At 33.7% G+C, this 24,003-nt stretch overlaps 1 protein-coding gene and 1 pseudogene across 3 annotated transcripts in view; both read left to right on the top strand.

Moving 5' to 3' along the window:
• The window catches only part of TBC1D23 (TBC1 domain family member 23), a 48,736-nt gene that overhangs the window by 546 nt on the left and 24,187 nt on the right, over positions 1-24,003 (top strand). For 2 of the 3 annotated variants that reach the window (XM_011354468.2, XM_011354458.2), the window contains exons 2-9: positions 11,687-11,798; positions 13,190-13,295; positions 14,280-14,484; positions 18,402-18,525; positions 20,586-20,710; positions 20,798-20,844; positions 21,567-21,670; positions 22,983-23,105. In XM_011354468.2, the coding sequence (XP_011352770.1) occupies positions 11,687-11,798; positions 13,190-13,295; positions 14,280-14,484; positions 18,402-18,525; positions 20,586-20,710; positions 20,798-20,844; positions 21,567-21,670; positions 22,983-23,105 (946 nt within the window). The remainder of the gene's footprint in view (positions 1-11,686; positions 11,799-13,189; positions 13,296-14,279; positions 14,485-18,401; positions 18,526-20,585; positions 20,711-20,797; positions 20,845-21,566; positions 21,671-22,982; positions 23,106-24,003) is intronic. The other variant, XM_023527525.1, reaches the window with a different exon arrangement.
• Positions 19,533-19,651, top strand: LOC111736292 (annotated as a pseudogene).

Here is a 24,003-nt window from a genome sequence, read left to right as displayed (position 1 = left end):
GGAGTTAGAGTAGACTGGTCAGGAAGTTTCGCGGATGCAGAACTGAGGTACTAGAATACCATTTGAAGAAAAGGCTACTTGAAATTGCGACAGCAACCTTTGCTTGCGGCTTCAGAGGTTGAGAGACACACCCAGGAAGGATCCCTCGGACGTGATTATTTTTTTAAGCTCAGCTTTCATTTATCGTTTTGAGTTCCAACAGTTTCCACCGTTCGTCTCTTTCACACAAGTTGTCATTTTTCTTCTTACCACTTTACTCACAGCTCGATCTTTACAACGTTGAATGCTATAGGACATTGCTCTTGCCTCTCCCAAGCATTTGCGTGCTTACCTGATTTGTGCTCGGAGTTGTGGGGTGGATCTTTAATAGTTATTTTGATAGGCTTTGGTCACCTACTGTCGTTAATTTTTGGGAAAGGCTCCTACTTTTGAAGTAGTTGATCTTCACAATACATTTTTAGAGACATCATAAAAAATAGAACCTGTAGAGGCTTGTTGAATTTTTACAGTTGGTCTAAATATATTGACCACGTGTTAGATAGTTTTACATTCCCTTGCTCAACAGATGCTTACAGTTCACTGGTAGTCTGTTTGCATGTAAATAATAAAAGGAATTTGTAAACATGGACTTTAATCCCTGAGGAAGAAATGGGAATCGCTGCAAGGGATAGATAATAAAGTAATTGAGAAATTTATGGAAATAGAGGTGTTTGAATTAGGCCTTAAAGAATGAGTATGATTTAGATCAGTGTTGCCAATGGAAGTATAATGCGAGCCATATATGTAATTTAAAATGTTCTAATAGCCATGTTAAAAACTGAAAATAAGCAAGCGAAATTAATTTAATTATTTTATTTAATCAAACATCCAACTATTATTCCAACATGTAATTATTGTCAAAAAAAACAATTAATTTTACATCTTGTTTTGTACCAAGTTTTTAAAATCCAATGCGCATTTTATATCTACATCTCAATTTGATCTAGCCATATTTCAAAGGTTAAATAGTCACATGTCGCTATTGACTAACATGCAGTCAGATTAACAGATGGGAATAGACTCTGAATTGACTAATATCATGAGTAAGAACATAGGCAAGAAAACTGATATGTTTGGAGATAATGACTAGAATTTCATGAAGTTTGCTGTTTTGGAAGAATGAATTGCATCATAAAATGTAATCAGCTATTGAAAGGCAGAAGGGGAAACGTTTCTAGAGTTAAAAGTGTCTATGAGGATTTCCTTGGTTAGGAGAATTGTGAGCATGTGTCTGGTTCACAAGGTCAAGGAACATGGAGCGAATGGTTGCTAGAGGTAGCATTTGCTCTCTTTAGGGTTGCTGTATTTTTGGTGTGGCTTTCTCTTTTTGCTCTTTTTATTTTCATGAATGGAAGAACCCTGTTGTGTTCTGTGATTTCTCCTCTCCCTCCTTTCTCCTAATCTTTCTCCTTTTTCTCTACTCACTCCACTCACTGGCCTCTAGAAATGAGTCTGAATAGAGTCAGAAGGAACATTCGGATTTAGTTCAATATAGCCTTTGCTTTTAGAGTGCTTGGCGAATAAGTTGTTATGGAATGGGGAGGCTTTACTTTTTTAAAAAAGAAATGTTGTCACATTTTATTGTAACTTTTCAGATGGAAAATTTTCTGAAATGTGGTATTCATCTCACTGTCTAACCTAAACTCATCTTAGTGACTTTAGGGTCATCCAGTTTACAACTGGCAAGTGTGTAAGAATAAAACTAGGCCCTCAAGAAATTTGTGGTCTAGTTAGTGGAAGCACATTTAAGAACATCAGTTACTGTTATATAGAGTAACTGATATAAAGAGAGAGAGAGAGACTTTTAGGGCCTATCTAGGCAGATAGGGTAGATAGTTGCTATGTTAAATGGCACCATACAGTCATCCCTTTTTGAGATTGCTTTTTATTAGTTTTTCCCATTTTCTTTCTTTGTTGTTTTTGGTAGCTCCCAGTTTGTTCCTAATCTGTGAAACTAGGAAGCTGAATTTGTTAAAATTGTGTATACGTTTGTAAAAAGGCTTGGATTGGGGCCTGAAAATCTTTAAAGCCATTAGATGTCACTATTACTTATGTTCTGGTTTTCAGTTATGTTCTAGATCCGTGCTTCTCAAATTTTAAATGTGCATTGGGTGTACCTGGGAGTCTTATTAAAATGCAGATTCTGACATAGTAGACTTGCTTGGGACCTGAGACTCTGTATATTTCTGACTGACTAGCAAATGTGTGATGGCAATTTCACTGGTTCATGGACCACATTCTAATTAGCAAGGCCCTAGATGATGTATAGTTCAGAATGAGTTGGTCAGAGGAATTTATCTCTATACTGTATATTACATATTATGTTGTATCACCGACTACAGTTTAGCTGATTACATAATTTATTATTGCTCTTTAGATAGCAAACTTCTCAAGGGCAGTGGCTGATAGCAGGTGGCTCAGTAAATGTTTATTGTTTGAATGTATGCATGAATAAATGCAGACTTTTGTATGAAACTGTCATTTCATATAAATTTTCAGACTCTAGTGTTTTTGTGAGCTATGTAATTGCTAGTATAATGCCCACTTTTTATGGAAAGCCAAGGTTATCAGAAACTGCCTCAGCTCTCAAACTTTCTGAAACTGCAGCCATGTAAGCTCAGAGGGTGTGGAAAATTCTTGTAAAACTATTCATAGATAGTTTGAAATGATTTAAATTTAATTTTAAAAATTAATATAAACTATAGATTTTTCAAATCAAACAAATGTTAAATTATTACAGTTCAAAGATTAGTAATTATTCCTCTTGGTATTGAAGAAACCAGCCTTGGATTTGAACATAAGTTCTCATTTTCTGAGGCTCTCCTCCTGAAATAATTCCTGAAGATCTAAAGTCATGATTTAAAAAAAAAAATTTGGTATAGGCATTAATTGTACAACCGTTGGTATTCACTTTGCTTAGTTTAAAACTTTTGTACAATATTCACTTTAAAGTCATTGTTTTAATTTATTACTAAACTCATATTAATTCTAAACTTTTCTTAAAATGATAAAATACTAGTTCCTTAAAGAAGCTCCTATTTTAAACTTAAGATATGACTATGCATCATTTTGAGAATAACAGGGTCCTTTTCAAACTTTTGTGCACTTTGTGAATAATACTCTCATTGCTTCCCATTTCATAAGTATTGAAATGTGAGGAGAAATTTAAAATGTCAGTCACTTAAGGAGTAAGTGATTGCAATTTCAGACATGATATAATCAAGAAAGAAATACATTTAATATGAAAGAGAATGGAACCTGTTGTTTAAGAAGAATATTGACAGCTTGTCCTGGGAAGACTAGATATTACCTTATAAAAAAATGAAGAGAAAATGAAAATTTATTGTCCCAAATGAGGGATTTTTAAATGACAACTGTTTATAAACTATAAGCATAGGGTAAAGATTAGAAATTAAGGCTTATTTTGTTTATACTGTTTACATTAATGTTTTTATTGTAATTCAGATTTTACTGTTTATAGAAGTAATTCCTAAGTAATAATTAAATTCCAGGATTTGATTAATGAATTAACATTTATTTGTGCTCACTGCAGAGAGTTCATTTGCTTTCCCTATCAAAGTATAGTGAGGCAGTTTGGGTAGTTCTGGAGCACTGAGTTGAGTATAGTGCAGTACACAGCTAATTTACGAGTAGGTGTCTTCTGAACAGAATTGATAAAATATGCTGGCAAATCTTTGCTGCTGCTTATGTTGAAATGGACATTCATTCTACTTGTATAAACCAAAGACAGTGTACCTGCACATGTATCAAAAAGCAAAATAAAGTTTAGTAAAGCATTCATAATTCATTCAGCAAACATTAACTAAATACTAGTTATAGTCAAACTGCTAAGTAGTGTTTTAGAAAAAATTTGAAACAGACTTAAAACCAGAATTGTGCATTGTTCTGTTTTGCTTGGGCATCTCAATTTATCCATCGTTGTAGCTCTAGGTAGAATGTGTGAAGATACCTTCTGACGATATTTACTGGTTTTTTGAAATTACATACTCTAGCCGAGTAGAATAGGATTATACTGCTTGAAAAGAAGCAGTGCTTGAAGTGATTTATTTAGAGATCAAAAATTATGGGTGCAAAACAAATCAGTACCTGGTGTTAGGCTCATATGAGCCAGTTGTTTCTTGTGGAAATAGAAGAGCAGTAAATTAAGAGCCAATGAAAAGATATTTCCTGAAACTTAATGTATGTTTGTTTGTAAGGCTCTAACCTTTTGAACTGAGCTGAGAAAATGATGACTAATAAATCATTTGTTTTAAGTCTTCTTTTCCTTGATGATTAAATGCTTTAGTGTATGCTTTTGTTACAAGTAGTTGTTATATAAAACTAATTGCTATGGTGGTATTTAATAATTTCAGCAAGAAGGTATAAGAAAATACTATATATCTGCATAGAACTTTGTCCTTTATATAATGCTTATGTATACCATTTCCTGTGGCTCTTAAAAAATTCTGTGAGAATGAGCAGTTATGAATTATTGTTGTTGCCTTTTTAGCGATAAGAAGATAGGCTTAGGGTGGTTAGGTAACAAACCCAGTTAGTGAAAATCTGAAACTTAAACTCATGTCTCTTTAAGCCCTGTGCTCTTTCTAAAATTAATGACATGTATATATTTCGCATATACTTTAACAGACACCTAGAGAGAGCCCAGTGGGGGAGTGGGGAAGTAGATAAAGGTAAAGAGGGTCAAATATGTGGTGATGGAAGGAAATTTAACTTTAGTAGTGAACACAGAGTAAGTACAGTGTACATATGACATTATTGAATTGTACACTTGAAATCTATATAATTTTATTAACCAATGTCACCCCAATAAATTTCCAGACTGAGAACACAAGAGTAATATTTAATTAGAACATATAAGCAGTTACACATTGTTAATAACTGTCGGCTCAGTAAGTTTTCCGTTGTTTTTATTCAGTGATGTTGGAGAAATAAGAAGCTTGCTTTTACAATAACTCCTTTGTGGTTATATCCCCTTTAAAGAGTTTCTAGCCTTTGTTTTAAAGTATAACAATGACACATAGAAGGATGTATTTATTTCGTATAGGTAAATTATTGAGTACTAGAAATTCCTGAGCTTTATTTTTTGGATTCCATTTAAATTTAACCACTGATATGAAAATCATTGAGATACTTTTACATAATAAATCATAATTGTTGGTTGGAATCCAGGTAAAAAACCAATCTATCATGTATTTCTTTGCCAAATCGTGATCTCCATCGGTAGAGTACCCTGGGAAAGAAATGTTCAAATGTTGCAAAGTTGTTGTCACCTTATTTGCTGTTGTTCCTGTATTTTCCAAAATGATAGTTTCAAGAAAACAAATGGTGGTACTGCTTTTCTCATTACATTTTGGATAAAGTGGAAATCTATAATAGAATTAGTGTGCTGTTTTATGTTGACTTACATTGTTTTCATCTAATTCTTTCACTTAGGCAAAGGATACAATCTATTTTCAGTTTCCAAGTAAACTACTGTTTTTGTGAGGAGTAGGGGAAAACCTTGCTTTTTCTTTGTGCATTTAAAGTGCTGCAAAGTCACCTCATATGTATAAAAAAGAAAAATGTGTTAGGGGTTTCATTTTGAGGAAGTGTGAAAGAGGAAAGGAGTTAGAGCCCTCTTTAAAGTTCTCAGTAGAGAAGATATTCTATTTTGTAAGCAAAGTCTTATGCAAATATATTGCAACATTATACCTGTACACATATAGTAAAGTTATAAGAATTTTTCATTATCATTATTATTATTATTATTATTTTTAGCTTAGGCAAAAATTCCTGAGTTTTTTCTTAGCAGAGGAAGGAGCATAATTGGTATAATTTGATCTACGGATTATGGATCAAAATAAGTCTGAAGATTTAAAGCATCTGTTCTATTTGTAATTAAATTTAGTAGTTTACAGAACAACATTCTGTGATATCTGTCTCTTTTGCCAATTTCACAGTGCCGAAATACTGTTATCATATTGTTTTGCTTGTCAAGCCAAGAGGACTAGATTTAGCACCTTCTCTACTTGGCACAAGATCCTGGTTAAACACAAATTCTGGAGAGGATTGCATTATTTGAAAAGGGACTCCCCCCAAACTGCTTTTGATCTGATCCTGGTACAAAGGTTCACTAATTTTTTTAAGCTGGCGAATGGGGTATTTTTCCCTTTGACATTCAAATATACAACTTGTTAAAATGCTGTAACAAGTGTGTCTGACTCTGACAAAAATTCAGATACTTTCAGGATTCCACAATGATCAAATTGTGCTCTCACATGGTCATTTCTGTATGTGCCATCATACTATTTGTTAGAAAGTTTTGACAATGTGAGGTGGGCATTTAAATATGTTGCACAGTACATGTTATGGTCATTGAACTCCATCCATATCTACTATATAAGTTAATGCATAACAAAGTTGTCCTATTCCATTTATACCAAATGTCACACAGAATATTCAGGAACCAGTTAGAGAGTTTGAGTTTTCAGGTGGTAGTAATTTGTAACCAATGTACTAACAATAATAGCAGAATAAATTGGGACACTGCTTTGGTGCTGATGTCTCATCCCTGGGGCATTAAGAAATAACCAGAAATATGGTAGCACAAAATAATTCATGAAACCACAACTCAGCACTGTTGCTCACACAATCTGCTGGTGCTTACGACTAGTTAGCTGGTCATTTTTGAGTTTTAAATAATCGATCAGAGATTTGTGCCTGAGTATAGCATTTTCACGATCAACCTGGCATTTAAAGGTTAATCTGTGCTTTAAGGGGTTGACATTCCAAACAAATATGAATGTACTACACTTGAGAAAGAGCTGCTCCCATCTCTATTCAGTGGGTTTTAGATAAATTTAGATATGGACTAAAACCTGAGAATAGCCAGCTAGAATGTAAACTACATGAGGGCATGGACTTTTTGTTCATTGGCTAGTATGTAGTAGGTGCTCAATACATAATTATCAAAGGTTTCAATAAATACTTCTGTCAGGGAAGGAAAGAATTCAGAGCATAGAGAGAGGTTAGAGAGAGGTAATCAGAATTACTGGAAACTGAAGGAGCGTTTGAAGGAGAGAGGCTAACTTTACAGAGTATGTACATAGGATGAGGATTGAGACAGATAACTAATGACTTCTTGGAACAGTTTTGATCAAGAATAAATCTTTAAAGACAGAGTACATACTCAATGTTTAAAGAGTCCTTAAACTTTTTCTGATGAAGAGTTACTTTTTTTGGTAACATTTTTAGTGAGATATAATTTGTGTATCATAAAATTGACCCATTTAAAGTGTACAGTTTAGAGGTTTTAATATTTTCAGTATTCAGAGTTAGGCAGTCAGCACTATTATCTTAGTTTAGAATATTTTCACTACTTCAGGAAGAAGCCCCATACCCATTAGCAGTCACTCTCATTCCCCTGTCACCTCAGATCCTTGGCAACCACTGGTTTACTTTCTGTCTCTGTGCATTTGTCTGTTTGAGGCATTTCAAGTGAATGGAATCTTACAATATGTGGCCTTTGTGTCTGGTTTCTTTCATTTAGCATAATGTTTTGAAGGTTCATTCATGTGTTGCATGCATCAACACTTTACTCCTTTTTTATTGCTGAATGATATTCCATTGTATGAAGAGATCACATTTTATCTATCCATTCATCATGTGTTGGACATTTGAATTGTTTCTACTTTTTGGCTATGATGAATTATACTGTTATAAAAATTCATGTATGGGCTTTTTGTTGTTGCATTTTTAATGTGGTAAAGTATATATAACATAAAATTTACCATTTTAGTGTGTACAATTCAGCGACAGTAAGTACATTCACAGTGTTGTACAACTATCCTCACTATCCATTTCCAGAAATTTTCATCATCTCAAACAGAAACTCTGTACCTAATAATAACTCCCCATTCTTCTGTATTCCTAGCCACAAGTAACCTCTATCCTACTTTCTGTCTCTGAGTTTGCCTATTTCAGGTATCTAATATAAGTGGAATCATACCATATTTGCTCTTCTGTGACCGCTTTATTTCCCTTAGCATTTTTCTTCAGAGTTCACCCATGTTGTAGCATGTGTCAGAATTTCCTTCCTCTTTAAAGCTGATTAATATTTCATTGTATGTATATACCACATTTTGTTTATCCATTCTTCTATCAATGGATATGTGCATTGTTTAAACTTTTGGGGTTATTATGAGTAATGGTGCTATGAACATAAATATCTGTTTGAGTACCTGCTTTCAGTTCTTTTGGATGTATATCCAGAAGTGGAATTGCTAGATTATATGGTAATTCTGTGTTTAACTTTTAAAAGAACTGACAAGCTTTTCCACAGTGGCTGCACCATTTTACATTCCCACCAGCAATGCAGAAGGATTCTGTTTCTCCACATCCTTGCCATGTTTTTTCTGATGCTAGTCATTGTAATGGGTATAAAGTGTAATATCTTGTAGTTCATGTACAAGGTTTTGTATGGGTGTGTGTTTTGAGTTCTGTTGGATATATACCTAGGAGTAGAATTGCTGGGTCATACTCTAACTTTATATTTCACATTTCAAGGATCTGTCAAACTAATTTCCAAAATGGCTGCATCATTTTACTTTCCTACTAGCATGTATAAGGGTTTCAGTTTCTTCACATTAATGCCAACACTTGTTATATCTTTTTTATAAATATTTGTCATCATAGTTATAATAAGCACTGCTTTGGACATGCTTGTAGCTGAATCCTTTTACTCATCTCAGTTATTGTTAGGTCAAAAAATGTAAATGTTAAAAAAGAATCCATAAATATTATTTAAATATTCAAGCAGTGCATACAGATATGGTACATATTATAAATTTACTCAAGTTGTATGACTGATTCTATGGGAGAAGTGAATGTCTCCTTCCTATCTCAATTTTATGCCTGTAATACTTAACTTTTAACAGTAATATGTATTTATTGATTACTGAATAATTCTTGAGGAAATTTGTGCTAAGAAGTGGGAAAAGATTAATGCAAGGAAAATTTAGAAAGTACCAAAATACCAAACAGTAGAGGAATAGCCAAATCAATTACTTAGCCATTAAAAATCTGATTTTTTAAGTTTTGAATGACTCAGAGAAATGTTCATAATTTTTTTGAAAGTATAAATAAGTGAATCCTGAAGAATATAAAATTATTCATTATAATCCAGTTTTGTTTTATATATATGTCTCTGTACACACACATACATACACATTTACACTCATACACATATATGAAGAACTGAAAAGTAATTTACTGTGCTTCTTTCCACCCCCAAAACTTTGGTTATGTTCTGTCCTGAACCTTCTGAGCAAAAGAGACAATTACTTACTTTTCATATTTATTGAGTAAATGAACAAGGCCCATACTTTTGTATTTTAAGACCTGTCTGTGAATGTGCCATACATTTCTACCAACCTTGTAAGGTCAGTAAGAAGCTGACATAATCAAAGATGACTTAACCACAACCCATCCAATCATACCTCACCAGATGTTTGTTTTGCTTTTGAATGTTAGGTTTTGCTTGTTTAAAAGTAGGTGGAAACTTGGCTTGGGGCGGGGGAATTCTATTAGAGAACTCAATGCCATAGAGTTCCTCTCTCTTAATAAGAACTTGATCTTTTTATGAATTATATAACTTCACTTATTTTCAACTCTTTTTACTACTTTTACAAGCACATTTGCAATGTTGAAGTTCTGGTAACAACCTTTGAATACCTTGTTCAGAAGATAACATTACTTAGTTTGCGAGAAGTGCCTTTTACTACTTAAGGTGGAACATTTTCTGGTTTCTTGCTCATGGTTGTACTTCTGGAGACTGACTACATTTGTGTTTCCCTTGGGGCAGCAGCAAAGAATCCAGCAGCGGCTGTATCAACAGAGGTGCGCTTGTACATTATTATGATTTAAAAAATATATTGAGGTTAGGCATTTTGTCCCAGAATACTAACTAACCAAGGATTTTGCACTGAAAAATGGAAAAATTCTAGTTCTTCGTTTATTTGGTAAAAGAATTTCATCTCGTTAAATTGTTTTCAAATTATTTACACATTTAATTATTAAAATGTATTTATTAATCAGAAATTCCATTAAAATTTTTTTTTCTTGTTATAAACAATCCTTCAAATTCTAAAGGCTGTCATGTAATTTTTGGCCAGAATAGAACAGATAAACCCCAGTCTTTATCAACTATAGACCTCAAGTCTCAGCAGTAGACTCAAAATCTCCCTCACTTTCCTGTCCAACACTTTGGAGACTGGTATAGCAAGAGAACAAAAACTATTCTTAAATGATTACTATTTATCTTTTTGTTCATATGAATTTATAGTTACTTTGTTAAGAAAGCTTTCAAATTTAATCAGTACTTTTTTGTTGTGTATTGTTGTGTATGATTCCTAAATGATTACATTTCATTTAATTTCTTTAGGAGGGCAACACTTTAGGAAATTTATACATTTAAACTATTATTCTTAGAATCATATCACTAGGAGAGGTTTGCGTTACCTTATTGAGAGAATGGAATGGGAGTAATTTTATTTTTTTCAAAACCACAAAAATGACAAAATCCTAGTTTTCTGATTCTAATGGGGTGCTATGCCTTTCAAGCTGCTTCAAGGAATTTTAGAAATTGTCTGCCCAAGTTAGGAATTTTTATTTAAACAGATTTCTTTTGTATACTAAAATTGTAAGCAGTGATTTAGAGAATTTTGAAGGGATTAGTTATTAGTTTCCTGACTAAAAGAATTCATACTTTTGCTAAAGTTTTAAAAATTATTTTAACCATATGCAAAAATAAATTTATTTCGTACTTTATCTCCTTAAACATAGTAGACTAAAGACAACTGCTTGTCTGTTTACTTGGTAATTTACTTGATGTGGAATTGTATTGCTTTAATATATTATACAGTGATGCCATTAGAACCTTTTTTATTCCTCTAATATTAACTGACTTACTGTAAGCCACCCACTGCTCTAGGCATATCTCTGTATAATTAGGTACTGAATATTCTCATGCTGCAGTGATTTGAATTTGTGGCTGAATTTTATGGTTTCTCCTTCTTGCCACTGTTTAGCATAATGTTAAGAGTGTAAATTCTGGAACCAGACTGTTAAATTTGAATTCTAGCTCTACTATTTACTAGGTATGTGACCACAAGCTACATAACCCCTCTTTGCCTCAATTTTTGCATCTGTAAACTGGGGCTCATGATGTAACTTTATTTCATAGGGTTGTTGTGAGAATTAAAAAAAAAAAACAAGTGAAATGTTTGGAAAGTGCCTGGCACAAAGTTAGTGCTATATTGTTGGTTATTACTACTACCATGAATACTTCTATTACTATGACTTCTCAGTGCTATCAGCCTGCTTACCCTGTCTTCTCTTTTTAAACTTCATTTATCATAGAACACAGGTAACTAAGCTTGTTAGAACTAAATGCAAATTAAGGGTAAATTGAGTGTATGAAACCTGAGATTTCCTTCCAAGAAAACAAAATGCTGTTTTGGCATTACATTTTGACTGCTGAGAACCTTTTTATCTTTGATACAACCTTTAACAGGCCATGCTTATAAGTAAATCTTGAATTAGAAAAAATGAGTAGAATTTATCTCACTAAATAGAACTTGTTTTTTAGGGAAAAAGATCTTGAAGAAGCTCTGGAAGCAGGAGGTTGTGATCTTGAAACTTTGAGAAATATAATTCAAGGGAGACCACTGCCAGCTGATCTGAGGGCCAAAGTTTGGAAGGTAACTAGAAACTAAAATTAAATGTAACCACTTAAGAATAATACTTGAGAATTTTTATTTTCAGTTGTCTTATTGCAGAAGACTTTGTTGTTCTATGAGCATGCCACATCTAGAAAATTTATCGAACAGAGCAGCTTACTAAAAGGTCCATTTCTGTGCTCTTTGGTGTATTTAATAACTTAGGTTTTGAAAGGCAATGTTTTCTTTTGTAGCTATTAGAAATGATGTTTATGAAGATTATTTAATGAAATGAGAAAATGCAGCCATTGAGTGTATAATTGCAGATATGGAATGATCTCAGTTATATTGAAAAATGAGGAGAAGGAAATAATAGGTCTCTGGGTATTGGAATAACAGGAGATTTTCTTTTGCTTTATTTTTCTCTTTGACTCTTCTCCAGTGCATGTGTATTATCATTTTTTAATTTTAAATTAAGGTTTTGATATGACTGCAATGGAACTACTTATCTTTGTTGAAACATATATAAGCAAAGGATAAGATAAAGATCACCTGTTATTTAACACATAATAATGACTTGGTGTATATTTTTTTACTTTTTTCCCCTTTGCATATGTATATGTAACAAATAGAATTATAACTGTACTTAGCATTCTGAATGTTTTATTAGAGAAATTTAAAATACATATAAACGTAGAGAGACTTGTATAGTGAACCTCCATTTACCCATCACTCAGCTTTAACTGTTAACATTTGGCCTATCTTGTTTGATTAGTACTCCTTCCTTTCTTCCCCACACCATCCACTGGATTATTTTAAAGTAAATCCTTGGTAGTACACTAAAACACTTTAGTATGAAAGTCTAAAAAAGTTAAATCTAAAATATAATATCGCTATACTTGAAAGAATAGTAATTCCTTAATGTATACTCATGTGGCTGAAGGGACAAAGGAGTTCTCTGGGGTTTCTTTTATAAGGGCACTAATTCCATTTGTGAAGGCTCAACCATCATGACTTAATCACCTCCCAAAGACCCCCCCATTTCCAGATACCATCACATTGGGGATTAGGTTTCAGCATATGTTTGGGGGCAAGGGAGGGGGACGGAAACACACACATTCAGTTTATGGCACTGATGTTTGCTTGAAATAAACTTACATATTTAATTATGTAAATATCGTATAATTCCTTTTATTTACTGGATTGATATGAAGTAATACAATTTAATGTAGGAGGATTTAAAATAATTGTGTTGGTTCATTGTGATACAACTTCGGACTCAGCATTTGGTGGAGTGTAGATGCATTACTTTGCAATCTTTGAAGTATGCATTATTATTCCTACATGAAGCCCTTTTTGTTATTACAGCATATTTCCAAGGATGAGAAATAACATGAAGCAAGCTGCTTTTTTTTTTTTTATCTCTCTTTCAGATTGCTCTAAATGTTGCAGGAAAAGGCGATAGTTTGGCATCATGGGATGGTATTTTAGACCTGCCAGAACAGAACACTATTCACAAAGATTGTCTAGAGTTTATTGGTAAGTTTAATAATTGTTTTCAAACAGTAAAAATTTTGGAAATAAATTTTGGGTGGCGGAGTCACTCTTTAGTAGAATTAACTTAAAATTTGGGGTATGTTGAATTTGTAAAAGGCTTATAAGTGGTTTTAGAACTTTTGAAATTTTTATGAATCATGTCTAACATTTTAAGAGAGACGAATTTTTGTTTCTTCTGCATTACATGTTCAATTCTTCAAGTACCTTTATAATTTTGCAGTTTTAAAATTGTTTCTTGTATAATTAATATCTGTATGATTATATACAGTCCTCAAATTATCTATAAATCATAGGTTATGATCTGCTATAGGAAAACTATTATAAATTATGGTTGAATAGGTAGGTTTCTGATCACCCAATGAGGTCTTGTTCAAGATTAAATTAATTTAGTTGATATTACTTTTTAAAATTCATCTATAGTCCATTGGTGTCTTTTTGTTTCTCTTTGCATTATATTTTAGTTAAATTATTGATTAAATAGGCTTTTGTATACTAACCACAACAGAAAAATTACTGGTGGTGTAGGCAAAAGAAAGGGAATTTGGGGGTGAAGAATGAATCACTTTTCCGCTTCTTGACAAAGCTATAGTGGCAGCTGCCCATCATGAGGTAGATGATAATCTGTTGTTTAGAAAACAGTTTTTTGCTTTCCAGGAATATGGGTTATGACTACCTTCCCTGCTTCTCTAGTTTAGATCATCCATTTTGTGTTTTGTGTGTGTGTGTGTGTGTGTGTGTGTGTGTGTGTGTGTGTGTAAAATACATTACATATATAATATATATAAAGGTCAAGTATTAAGGTAGTAAAGATTGAATAACTAATAAATACAGAATGAGTATAAGGGAAAAAATATGCTTTTATGTCATGCTCGAAGTGCACTAACATAGTTTATGTTTGTAAACAAGTGTTATGTTCAGTAACTGAACCTCTAATAGGCTAACTTTATTTTGACACTTTTTTTCTAGACCAGCTATCAGTGCCAGAAGAGAAGGCAGCAGAATTACTTTTGGATATTGAGTCTGTAATTACCTTTTATTGTAAATCACGTAACATTAAATATAGCACATCCCTTAGCTGGATACATCTACTTAAACCACTGGTGCATCTTCAACTGCCATGCAGTGACTTATACAACTGCTTTTATGCTATCATGAATAAGTACATCCCCAGGTAAAATAAGATTTAGTTATTATAATTTTAAAAATGAATAGTTCTAGTTTGCTTGGAACTAAAGTTGTTTGATTTATTTTGGTGGTAAAGTAAAAAGGTCGAATGATTTTGAAGGTTTTTTGAATCATAATTGTTTATATTTTGTGATTATATGTATATGCAGCATAACCATGCTTTTTTAGTGTTATCTCTATTTTAATTTCTTTACCTATAAAATAAAAATAACATAGTGTCTAAGTGAAAAGTAAGATTTTTGGAGTGCTGCCTTAAGTGAAGTGTTGAGGTTACAGCTTGAAACATAGTGCTAGAAATACAGGCATTGAACAAGTAATCGGAAGTGTACCAAGTGTGAGAAAGGTGAAATATAGAGTGCTATGGGAATGCATAATGGAGGCAGCCTAACTTGGATCAGGGATGGCTTCCCTGGGTAAGTGACACTTAAGTTCAAACCAGACAGTTGTGTGGGTGGTTAGGGGAGAGGGGTGAGGAGTGGTGGGCTCCGTACTCATAAGATCAGGAAGAGTTCTTATAGTAGCCGGTGCTATAGATCGGGTAGTCAGGATTTTAGAGCCAAAAGGAACTTTCACATAATCTAGACCAGTGGTTTGGCTGCACAGTGAACCTTGGATACACATTGGAATCATTGGGGGAGCTCTTAAAAATCCTGATGCCTTTTTGCATACCTGATTAAATCAGATTTCTCAGTAGAGCATACATGCATCAGTGTTTGTTTAGAGCTTCCCAGTTGATTACAGTTTGCAGCCAAAGGAGAGAACTGCTATTCTGGAGCTTGATAGTTAAATGACTACTGTTTTTTACTGCTTTCTATCTGATAACACACTATCCTGGGTATAGATGCTTTGTGTATTTTCTCATTTAAACAGGGACCACTATAAGTGAGGTTAACTCTGATTTACAACTACAGAAACTGAGGCAAAGAAAGAGATTAAATAAATCATCCAGGATTACACTTCTGGTGTATGACTGAGTCAGGATTTGAACCTAATTTGGATAGATATTTGTGCTTCGCTAAAATGGTTCTCCACTCTGGTTGCTTGTTAGAATCAACTAAAGAACTTTTTATTTCTTCCTTTTTTTTTTTTGATAACAGCTTTATTAACATATCATTTATATCATTAAATTCATTCTTTCAGTATGTGCAATTCAGTGGTTTTTAGTATAGTCACAGAGTTGTGCAACCATAATCACAGTCATTTTCAGAACATTTCCATCACCCCAAAAGTAAACCCTGTAACTCAGTAGTAGTCAACTCTCCATTTCCCCCCAACACTCTCAGCCCTAGGTAATCACTAATCTACTTTCTGTCTCTATGGATTTGCCTATTCTGGACATTCATATAAATAGAGTCATATAGTATATGGTTTTTTGTGACTGCCTTCTTTCCTTTAGCATGTTTTAAAAATTCATCCATATTGTAAAGTATTGTAATTTCATTTCTTTTTATTGCTGTGTAATATTTCATTGTATGTGTATAACACATTTTATTTACTTATTCAACAGTTGATGGACATTTGGATCTTCACTTTTTGTCTATTATGAATAGTGCTGCTATGAACACTTGTGTACAAGTTTTAGTGTGGACATGTTATTTCATTTCTCTTGGGTCTGTACTTAGGAGTGAAATTGCTGGATCATATATTTCGGTTTAACCTCTTAAAGAATTGTCAGACTGTACCATAACCATCATTTTACATTCCCATCAGCAGTGAATGAAGACCCTAGTTTGTCCACATCCCCATCAACATTTTTTTTTATTATAGCCATACTAATAACATTTTTTTTATTATAGCCATACTAATAACTTTGAAGTGGTATCTCGTTATGGTTTTGATTTGCATTTTCCTGACAGGTAATAATGTTGAACATCTTTTCAGTGCTCAGTGATTTGTATATCTTCTTTTGAGAAATGTCTATTCAGCTGAAGAACTTTTAAAATATACTATATAAGTAGACTAAGTAGAGCCTGGACATAGATATATTTTAAAAACTCAGGTGATTCTAATGTACACCAGGGTGGAGAACCTCTGTGCTACCTTGAAGCCATAGTGCTTCACGTAAGGAAAACAGACCCAGAGATGCCAAGAGACAGGGCTGAGGTCAAGCTAGAGCCAAAACTGGAATTTGAGAATCATTCTATTGTACTAGGTCTCTCAGATGATTATATTTTAGTTTATATTTTACCATCTCTTAGTGTAACAGTAAGTAATAGCAAGGATCATGGTGTTCTGGCTCTCTTGAGAGTATGTTTGTAGTGGTAGCTGGTAATGGAGGAGTTTTATGTTCAGCTGTTTAACACACTGTCTTGACAGTGTGTTACTGTTTCCATGAGTTCTACATGTAACTTAGTATCCAGCCAGAGTCAGTGTTAATGCCCTTGGATAGAACACAGCCTCACAAAGTGCTGCTAGAAGAACTCCATTGTAATATATCTTTTTATTACAGATTCAGCTATAACATAGGTAGAATTCTGTCAAGCACAGTGCCTTGCATTGTAAAGGAACTTAGCAGCACACCTCTATTAAATGAATAGGTTGCAACGGCTGACTCCCTGAGATGTTCCACTTTTTCTGAAGATGAGACCACAAACTAGGCGCTTGTTTCTACAACTTATGCCTCAGTCTGTAAGCCATGCATTTATAAAGAGAAGAAAGTATTCAGACTAAGGAGGAGGTTACCTTCCCAACATAAATCTGGTTTTGTCTCTGGGCATCTGAGTTACCATCTGAGGGCCTTTTCTATAAAATTTCTCTGTCATCTGCAGTATCAAAAATTGGCAGATGGGGTCATACCAAATCCTGGAATTGACCTAAGATCTTGGATTTGTAGAAATTATTTTTCATTCCCACTTGTATAGCATTATAAAACATTCTTAATGCTTTTATTTTAAAACGGTGACATTGACTTTTTTACAAGAAGCTGTTTGCCTTATTTTTTTTTACAGATTGATTTTTTAGAGACCGTACCCCTACCAAAATACCACTTGTTAAAATATCGAATTATATATATGGAAGGCATAATAGTTTAAACCAATTCTTAGTTCCATCACTTCTTTGCCACGTGACTTGGGAGTGAACTACTTGATCACAACTAAGCCTCAGTTTCCTCATATGTACAATGGGGGAAATAATAGTATCTATTTTATAGGTTTGCTTGTAAAGATGCAGTGAGATAACTTTGTAAAGTGCCTGTTACAGTGTCTGGCATATGGTATTTCTCAGTAAAAATGGACTTTTATTACGATGGCCTGTAGTTTTAGCTATATATTTTTACTGATTCATTAGACACAGGGAACAAGGCAAGAAGTAGGATAGTTATTTAGAAAGGTGAGTGTTTGTCACCTCCTGGAATTCACTCTGAGCACCTGGACCCAGGCCACTTCAACAGCTTCTGAGGCTCTTCTGAGTGGGTCCACTGTTCTGAAATGTTTATCTGTGGCCATTTCAGACTTGCACCTTTGCTGAAGGACATTCCTAATTGAGTACATTAGCTGCGGAGCTAACCAGAAGCCTTCTAGGAGTTTCCTCTTATTTGGCAAGGAAGAAGGAGGCTAGATTTCTTCAGGACTCTCCAGGTCTTTTGGGATTCGGTACTTACCAAAATACCCTAAGCGGTCCTGCTGTTTTCAGTGTTCTCTGTACTATAGTCCTTTCCTTTGAGTGCTGCTTGGGTTCACCTGGAGAGAATCTCCCTAGAGTTGGCTGTAGACCTGCTGTTTCTACAAACTTTCTGTCAGGTATGTTAGGTGTTAGCACGAGAGCTCTGCCTTGTATGAGGTAGGCTGGTGTTTAGCTGTTCTGGGAGTAGGGAGAGGAGATGGGTATTGCAGGAGGATTGATTACTGGCATGATCATTTCTGACCTACTAATGCAAGAATCCTTGCTTCTCTTGTCTTTTAGGGATTGTTCCCTGAAGGGGAGACCATTTCATCTTTTCCGATTACTCATCCAATACCATGAGCCTGAGCTTTGTTCTTTTCTTGATACAAAGAAAATTACTCCAGACTCCTATGCACTCAACTGGGTAATAAAGTGAAAGTAGGAACACTTACTGAAAAATAGATTTCTATGAAACTATAGTTAGGTTTTTTTTCCCCCAAAGAGGAAGAAAAGTACTAAGCTATAGACCATTACCACTTGAACCAAAGAAGTAAAATTATTGGCACTTCAAAAATAGCTTTTTTTGCTCTTCATTTATGTTAGTTCAGATTATTTAATATGAAACTTAGCCTTTTGTTTTTTTACAATAAAATGTATGTGGCATATTTACATGTATACATAAACATAAATATCAGTTCACTTTAAAAGTTTGAGATTAAATTGTCGATGGTCTATATAAGAATTGATAAGTCATGAAAAAAATGACAGGATTATCAAATGATTAATATAAAAGAATATAAAGTACATCTCAGTGCTCTGTCATGCTATATTTATATTTTCAGGGTGAGGTTTTATTATTCTAAGTCAGTGGTTCTCAAGTCTTTTGGTCTCAGGTAGCGGTGCCCAGCCTTTTGGCACAGGGCCCAGTGCTCCGGTGAGAATCAAATGCGTAATGATCTGAGGTGGAGCTGAGGTGGTGATGCTAGCACTTGGAGAGTGGCTGCAAACACAGATGAAGTTTCTCTTGCTTGCCCGCTGTTCATCTCCTGCTGTGTAGCCTGGTTCCTAACAGGCCACGGACTGGTACCTGTCCACGGCTCGGGGTTTAGGGACCCCTGGTCTCAGGACCTCTATACACAACATTTATTGAGGATCCATTCTTTATATGTATTATGTTGATTAGAAATTAAAACTAAGAAATTTTAAATTTTAATTTATTTAGCAGTAATGATAAATCCATAACATGTTAACATAATTTGTTTTTTAAATGAGAAATAACTATATTTTCCAGAAGAAAATTAGTGAGAGTAGTGGCATTGTTCTGTATTTTTGCAAATCTCAATATATAGCTTAGATCATAGACAGATAGATTCTCATATTCAATCTGTTGTGAGAATATTAAGAATATCTAATTTAAAAATATTTAATACCGTCTACGGCCATGCTACCCTGAACAAGCCCGATCCCGTCTGATCTCGGAAGCTAAGCAGGGTCGGGTCTGGTTAGTACTTGAATGGAAGACCACCTAGGAAGACCAGGTGCTATAGGTGTAAAGAAATTTTTTTAAATTAAAAACATAAAGGATTGTAAGCTGACAAGGTCCTTGCAATCTGTGAGGTCAACCAAGGGTTGCCTCGCCTACAAAAGTAAATAAATAAAAAGTAAATAAAGATATTTAATACTGTGACAGTAACTTGGCACCTGGCACAAAATATATGGTTTCTCGCACTAAATGTATGTGTTCACATTAGCTCCCTTTAGCTATTAAAAACATTTTAAGTTTAAACCTCTACATGGAATTGTTTCTGTATTTAATGAAAATTGAAAATATCACTGAATTCATGCAATTTAAAAAATAATTGGGCTCTAGAGAAACTTATACATTAACAAGTTTTTAATTTTAAATAGAAAACCATAGAGCACCTGAAACCTATTGAGGGATATGAATGTTCTCTCATCTATTTCTAATGACATATAACTAAGCTTTGGGAGCGGTTCACATTTATATTGTCATTAAATTTTTTTTAGGTGCTGTTAACTTAATTTAGCATGTTTGATCCTTACAATTACCTTGTAAGTTAAGTACTGTAATAATTATACTAGTTACCCTTAGGGAGCTCTGTAGGTAATTATGTTAGTTATGCTATGGCAGATATGCGGTGTTACTTTAGATATTCTAGGATAATTATCTCTCACAACAGTGTTAGATGGGTAGTACTATTACTAGGATTTTTTTCTTTTTACAGAAATAGAAATGGAAGCTTTAGAGGTTAAGTTTTGTGCCTTATGTCACACAGCTGGTAAGTGCCTCCATTGTGCTTTGAATCCACATGTTCTGCCTTTGGATTAGGTACACTAAAATTAAAGTACACATTAAATTTCAGATAATTTGATATAATGTTACTTATGTATTTGCTTTAATACTTTTAAAAGAATAAGTCATTTCTAATGGTTTACGTTTGTCATTTGATTTTCTGATTACAGCTTGGAAGTCTTTTTGCATGTTACTGTTCCATTGAAGTCACTCAGGCAATATGGGATGGATATTTACAACAAGCAGATCCATTTTTTATTTATTTCTTAATGTTAATAATCCTTGTTAATGCAAAGTAAGTATCAAGTTAGATTTTTTTTCTCTTTATTCTCAAGGTGCTCTGTTAATATTTCACTTTAATTCATTTGACTCTTTTTTACAGAGAAGTTATTTTAGCACAAGAATCCGACAGCAAAGAAGAAGTTATCCGTAAGTATCATTTAATGTAGAGAAACTATTTCATGTCACTTAATTTTCTTAAACTCAGTTTCCTCATCTATAAATTTAGTAGATTAGATCTCTGAGGTTATATTCAACTCTTACACATTCTTTAGATACAAACCTTAGACCGTTTTCCCCAGTTTTGCTATCCTCATTCCTTTTTTTTTTTCCCCCACTCTTTCATTCCTTTCCATATCTGTTTCTTTGGTTTTCATTGTTTAAATAAAATCTCTCCCTGTCTCCCCATCTCTTCTTTTTTCCTTAATTTACCTTTTAATATTCACACAAGACATAGTTCCTTAACTCAGGAATTATTTCTTGGTTATTTTTATTTCCAGAGGCCCTGGCACCTAATAGGTGTTTGTTCAATAAATAAATCACAGTATTCTGGTCAAGGCTAATGAATTTGATTTGATTGCCTGACGCCACCATTCACAAGCAGCAGAATTGCATTAACAATTTTTGCTCCTTTGGGGAAATCCACTTCTCCCCAAGCAGTTTTAAAGGCATTACTGTTGAGATTCCATTTATATAGCTTTTATTATGTTAAGGACATTCCAGCTTTGATACATAAATAATGTTCATTGTAGTCCTCACAAGCAATTCTTTTATTATGTTAAGGACATTCCAGCTTTGATACATAAATAATGTTCATTGTAGTCCTCACAAGCAATTTTTTAAGTGTTGTCATATTTATAATCCTGTTTCAGAATTCTTGGAAAAAACTCCATCCAGTTTGAATCTAGAAGATATAGAAGACCTTTTCTCTCTGGCTCAGTATTATTGCAGTAAAACACCAGCTTCATTTAGAAAGGTATAAGACAAGAAATGACCAGCTATTCAGTATTTCACATTTTGTACATAGTTCTATTTTTTTATGTTGTATTTACTTCAGTTAAAATACTCTAGGTTGGCATTCTTTTCTGTCTTTATGTTTTTCAATTTTGTGTGATTTTTTACCTTTACTACTCCCTGGTGAAGGAACAAACAGATTAAAAAAGATAGTATACAAATATGCTAGGAATCATTTCACCTCTATTCTGATTATTTCTGATCATTAGAAAATTGATTATGAGATATTTCCTAAATTAGTGCTTTCTTAACTTTAAAAATTATATTACAAAAATTTTACGGAGCATGAATAATTATGCCTCCTTTATATGAAGTTCAGCTTTGTACAACTTTTTAATGATGCAGGGCTATCTTGTATGGAAAAATGAGTCACTTAGCCCCTCCCTACAGCCTTTCTCAAACCAGACCAGTGCATTTAAGAAAAAGGGCACCATATTAGAAACATAGAAAGTAAGACTCCAGGAAGCAAAAACATAGTGGAGGAGGCACAGAAATATCTTAACTAGTAATGCATACTGCTTTGTGACCTCAAGTGCCCAAGAGAGCATTATTGTCTTTTTTTTTTTTTTTTTTTTTAGGTCATTCTACCATAATAATTGCTAGTTTGGTAGTCATCATGTCACTGAACAAGGTTAAATTATACTCAGTATAGTGTGTTTTGGAAGGAAACCTTTTCATAACATTTCCCTTGAAACTAATTAATTAAAAAGGAGATTTGTTTCTAGGGACTCATTTAGCCATCTTAATAATTGCATTCTGTAGAACAACTTAGTTCCCAACAATGCTGAGTAAGTCAGATGGTGGGATAGTGGTTTAGGATCCTGGATGATAAATAAGTTTTATTCTTTTCAGTCATCTGAGAGGACCAATATTTATTCTTCAAACATAGTAAATAATCTGCACTGGCATTGGCTAATTAGAGCAGGCTATTCATCAGTGTTTTACATAATTTATACAATTCATTTATGCCATATTTTTGTTTTTATTAAAATATAAAAAGTAGCCATGTAAAATAATATTTGCTGTAGGTGATAGTATAGAAAATAGCCATGCAGAATGTGTTACTTCATTTCATTTTGTGTGAACTCTGACAGGGACTTTATAGCCTTTTTTGTGAGTTTGAGCTGATAGCATATTAAGTTTTGGAAATCACATGACTCAAGGATGTTATATAATTATTTTACCTTTTATCATGGTTTATTAAGAATATCTTTAGGAGGAAAATTTGATTTTTTTTTTTATTTATAGTGTTTTAAATTTTTATCTTCAAACAGGATAATCACCATCTATTTGGTAGTACTTTACTGGGAATTAAGGATGACGATGCAGATCTGAGTCAGGCTCTTTGTCTGGCCATCTCTGTGTCAGAGATCCTTCAGGCAAATCAGCTGCAGGAGGTAAGTAAAGAAAACCCATGGTTTTGTCAGAGGACTGTCTCCTTTAAGGAGCCAACATTTTCTCCATTTGTTGATTTCCACAAAATTAATTTACTACAATAATGTGGCTGTTTTACTTTTTTTGATGATTAATGTGTTAAATCTTCTGTCCAGATGGTCATTTTTAAACTGCCAACTTGGGTGTTATTTTAGTTGACAACAATTAATTTTTTAATTAGTTTCAAGTCTATAGTACATTGGTTAGATATCTCTATAGTTCGTAAAATGGTCTCCCCCTCCAATTGCTCCCTCCCTCCCCTGATCCTCCACCTAGCCAATGTATTCAGTCTAATTATATTCCCTATACCGTACTCCCCATCCCTGTGTCCATCCATCAACTACTAATTTGTACTTCTTTAACCCCTCACCCCACTCTCCCAGCCTCCCAAACTCCCCTCCCCTCTGTCTGTCACCAAATTGTCCGTTATATTTGTGAGTCTGTTTTTGATTAGTTTGTTCTTTTTATTCCTTGGATTCCTTTCCATTCATCCACTCTTTTAGTTGGAGCACTTAAATTCTTTTCCATTTGAGGTACTTACTGATAGGAATGTAGTTGTTACCATTCTTTATTCCTGTTTTTGATACATGGTTTTTCTTCTTAAAGAAGTCCCTCCAACATTTCCTATGATATGGGCTTGGTGGTGATAAATTCCTTTAATTTATTTTGGACTGGAAAGCTCTTTATCTGTCCTTCAACTCTAAATGATAGCTTTGCTGGATAGATTATTCTTGGTTGTAGATCCTGAGTCTTCATCCTGTCAAATAGTTTTTGCCAAGCCCTTCTGTCCTGCATAGTTTCTTTTGAGAAATCAGCTGCCAATCTTATGGGTTTTCCCTTATAAGTAACTTTTTCTCTTGC

The sequence above is a fragment of the Pteropus vampyrus genome, unplaced genomic scaffold (genome assembly GCF_000151845.1).
Source record: "Pteropus vampyrus isolate Shadow unplaced genomic scaffold, Pvam_2.0 Scaffold1, whole genome shotgun sequence".
NCBI classification, from domain to species: domain Eukaryota; kingdom Metazoa; phylum Chordata; class Mammalia; order Chiroptera; family Pteropodidae; genus Pteropus; species Pteropus vampyrus.
Note: the sequence above shows the minus strand (reverse complement) of the source record. Positions and strands in the feature narration are given on the sequence as shown.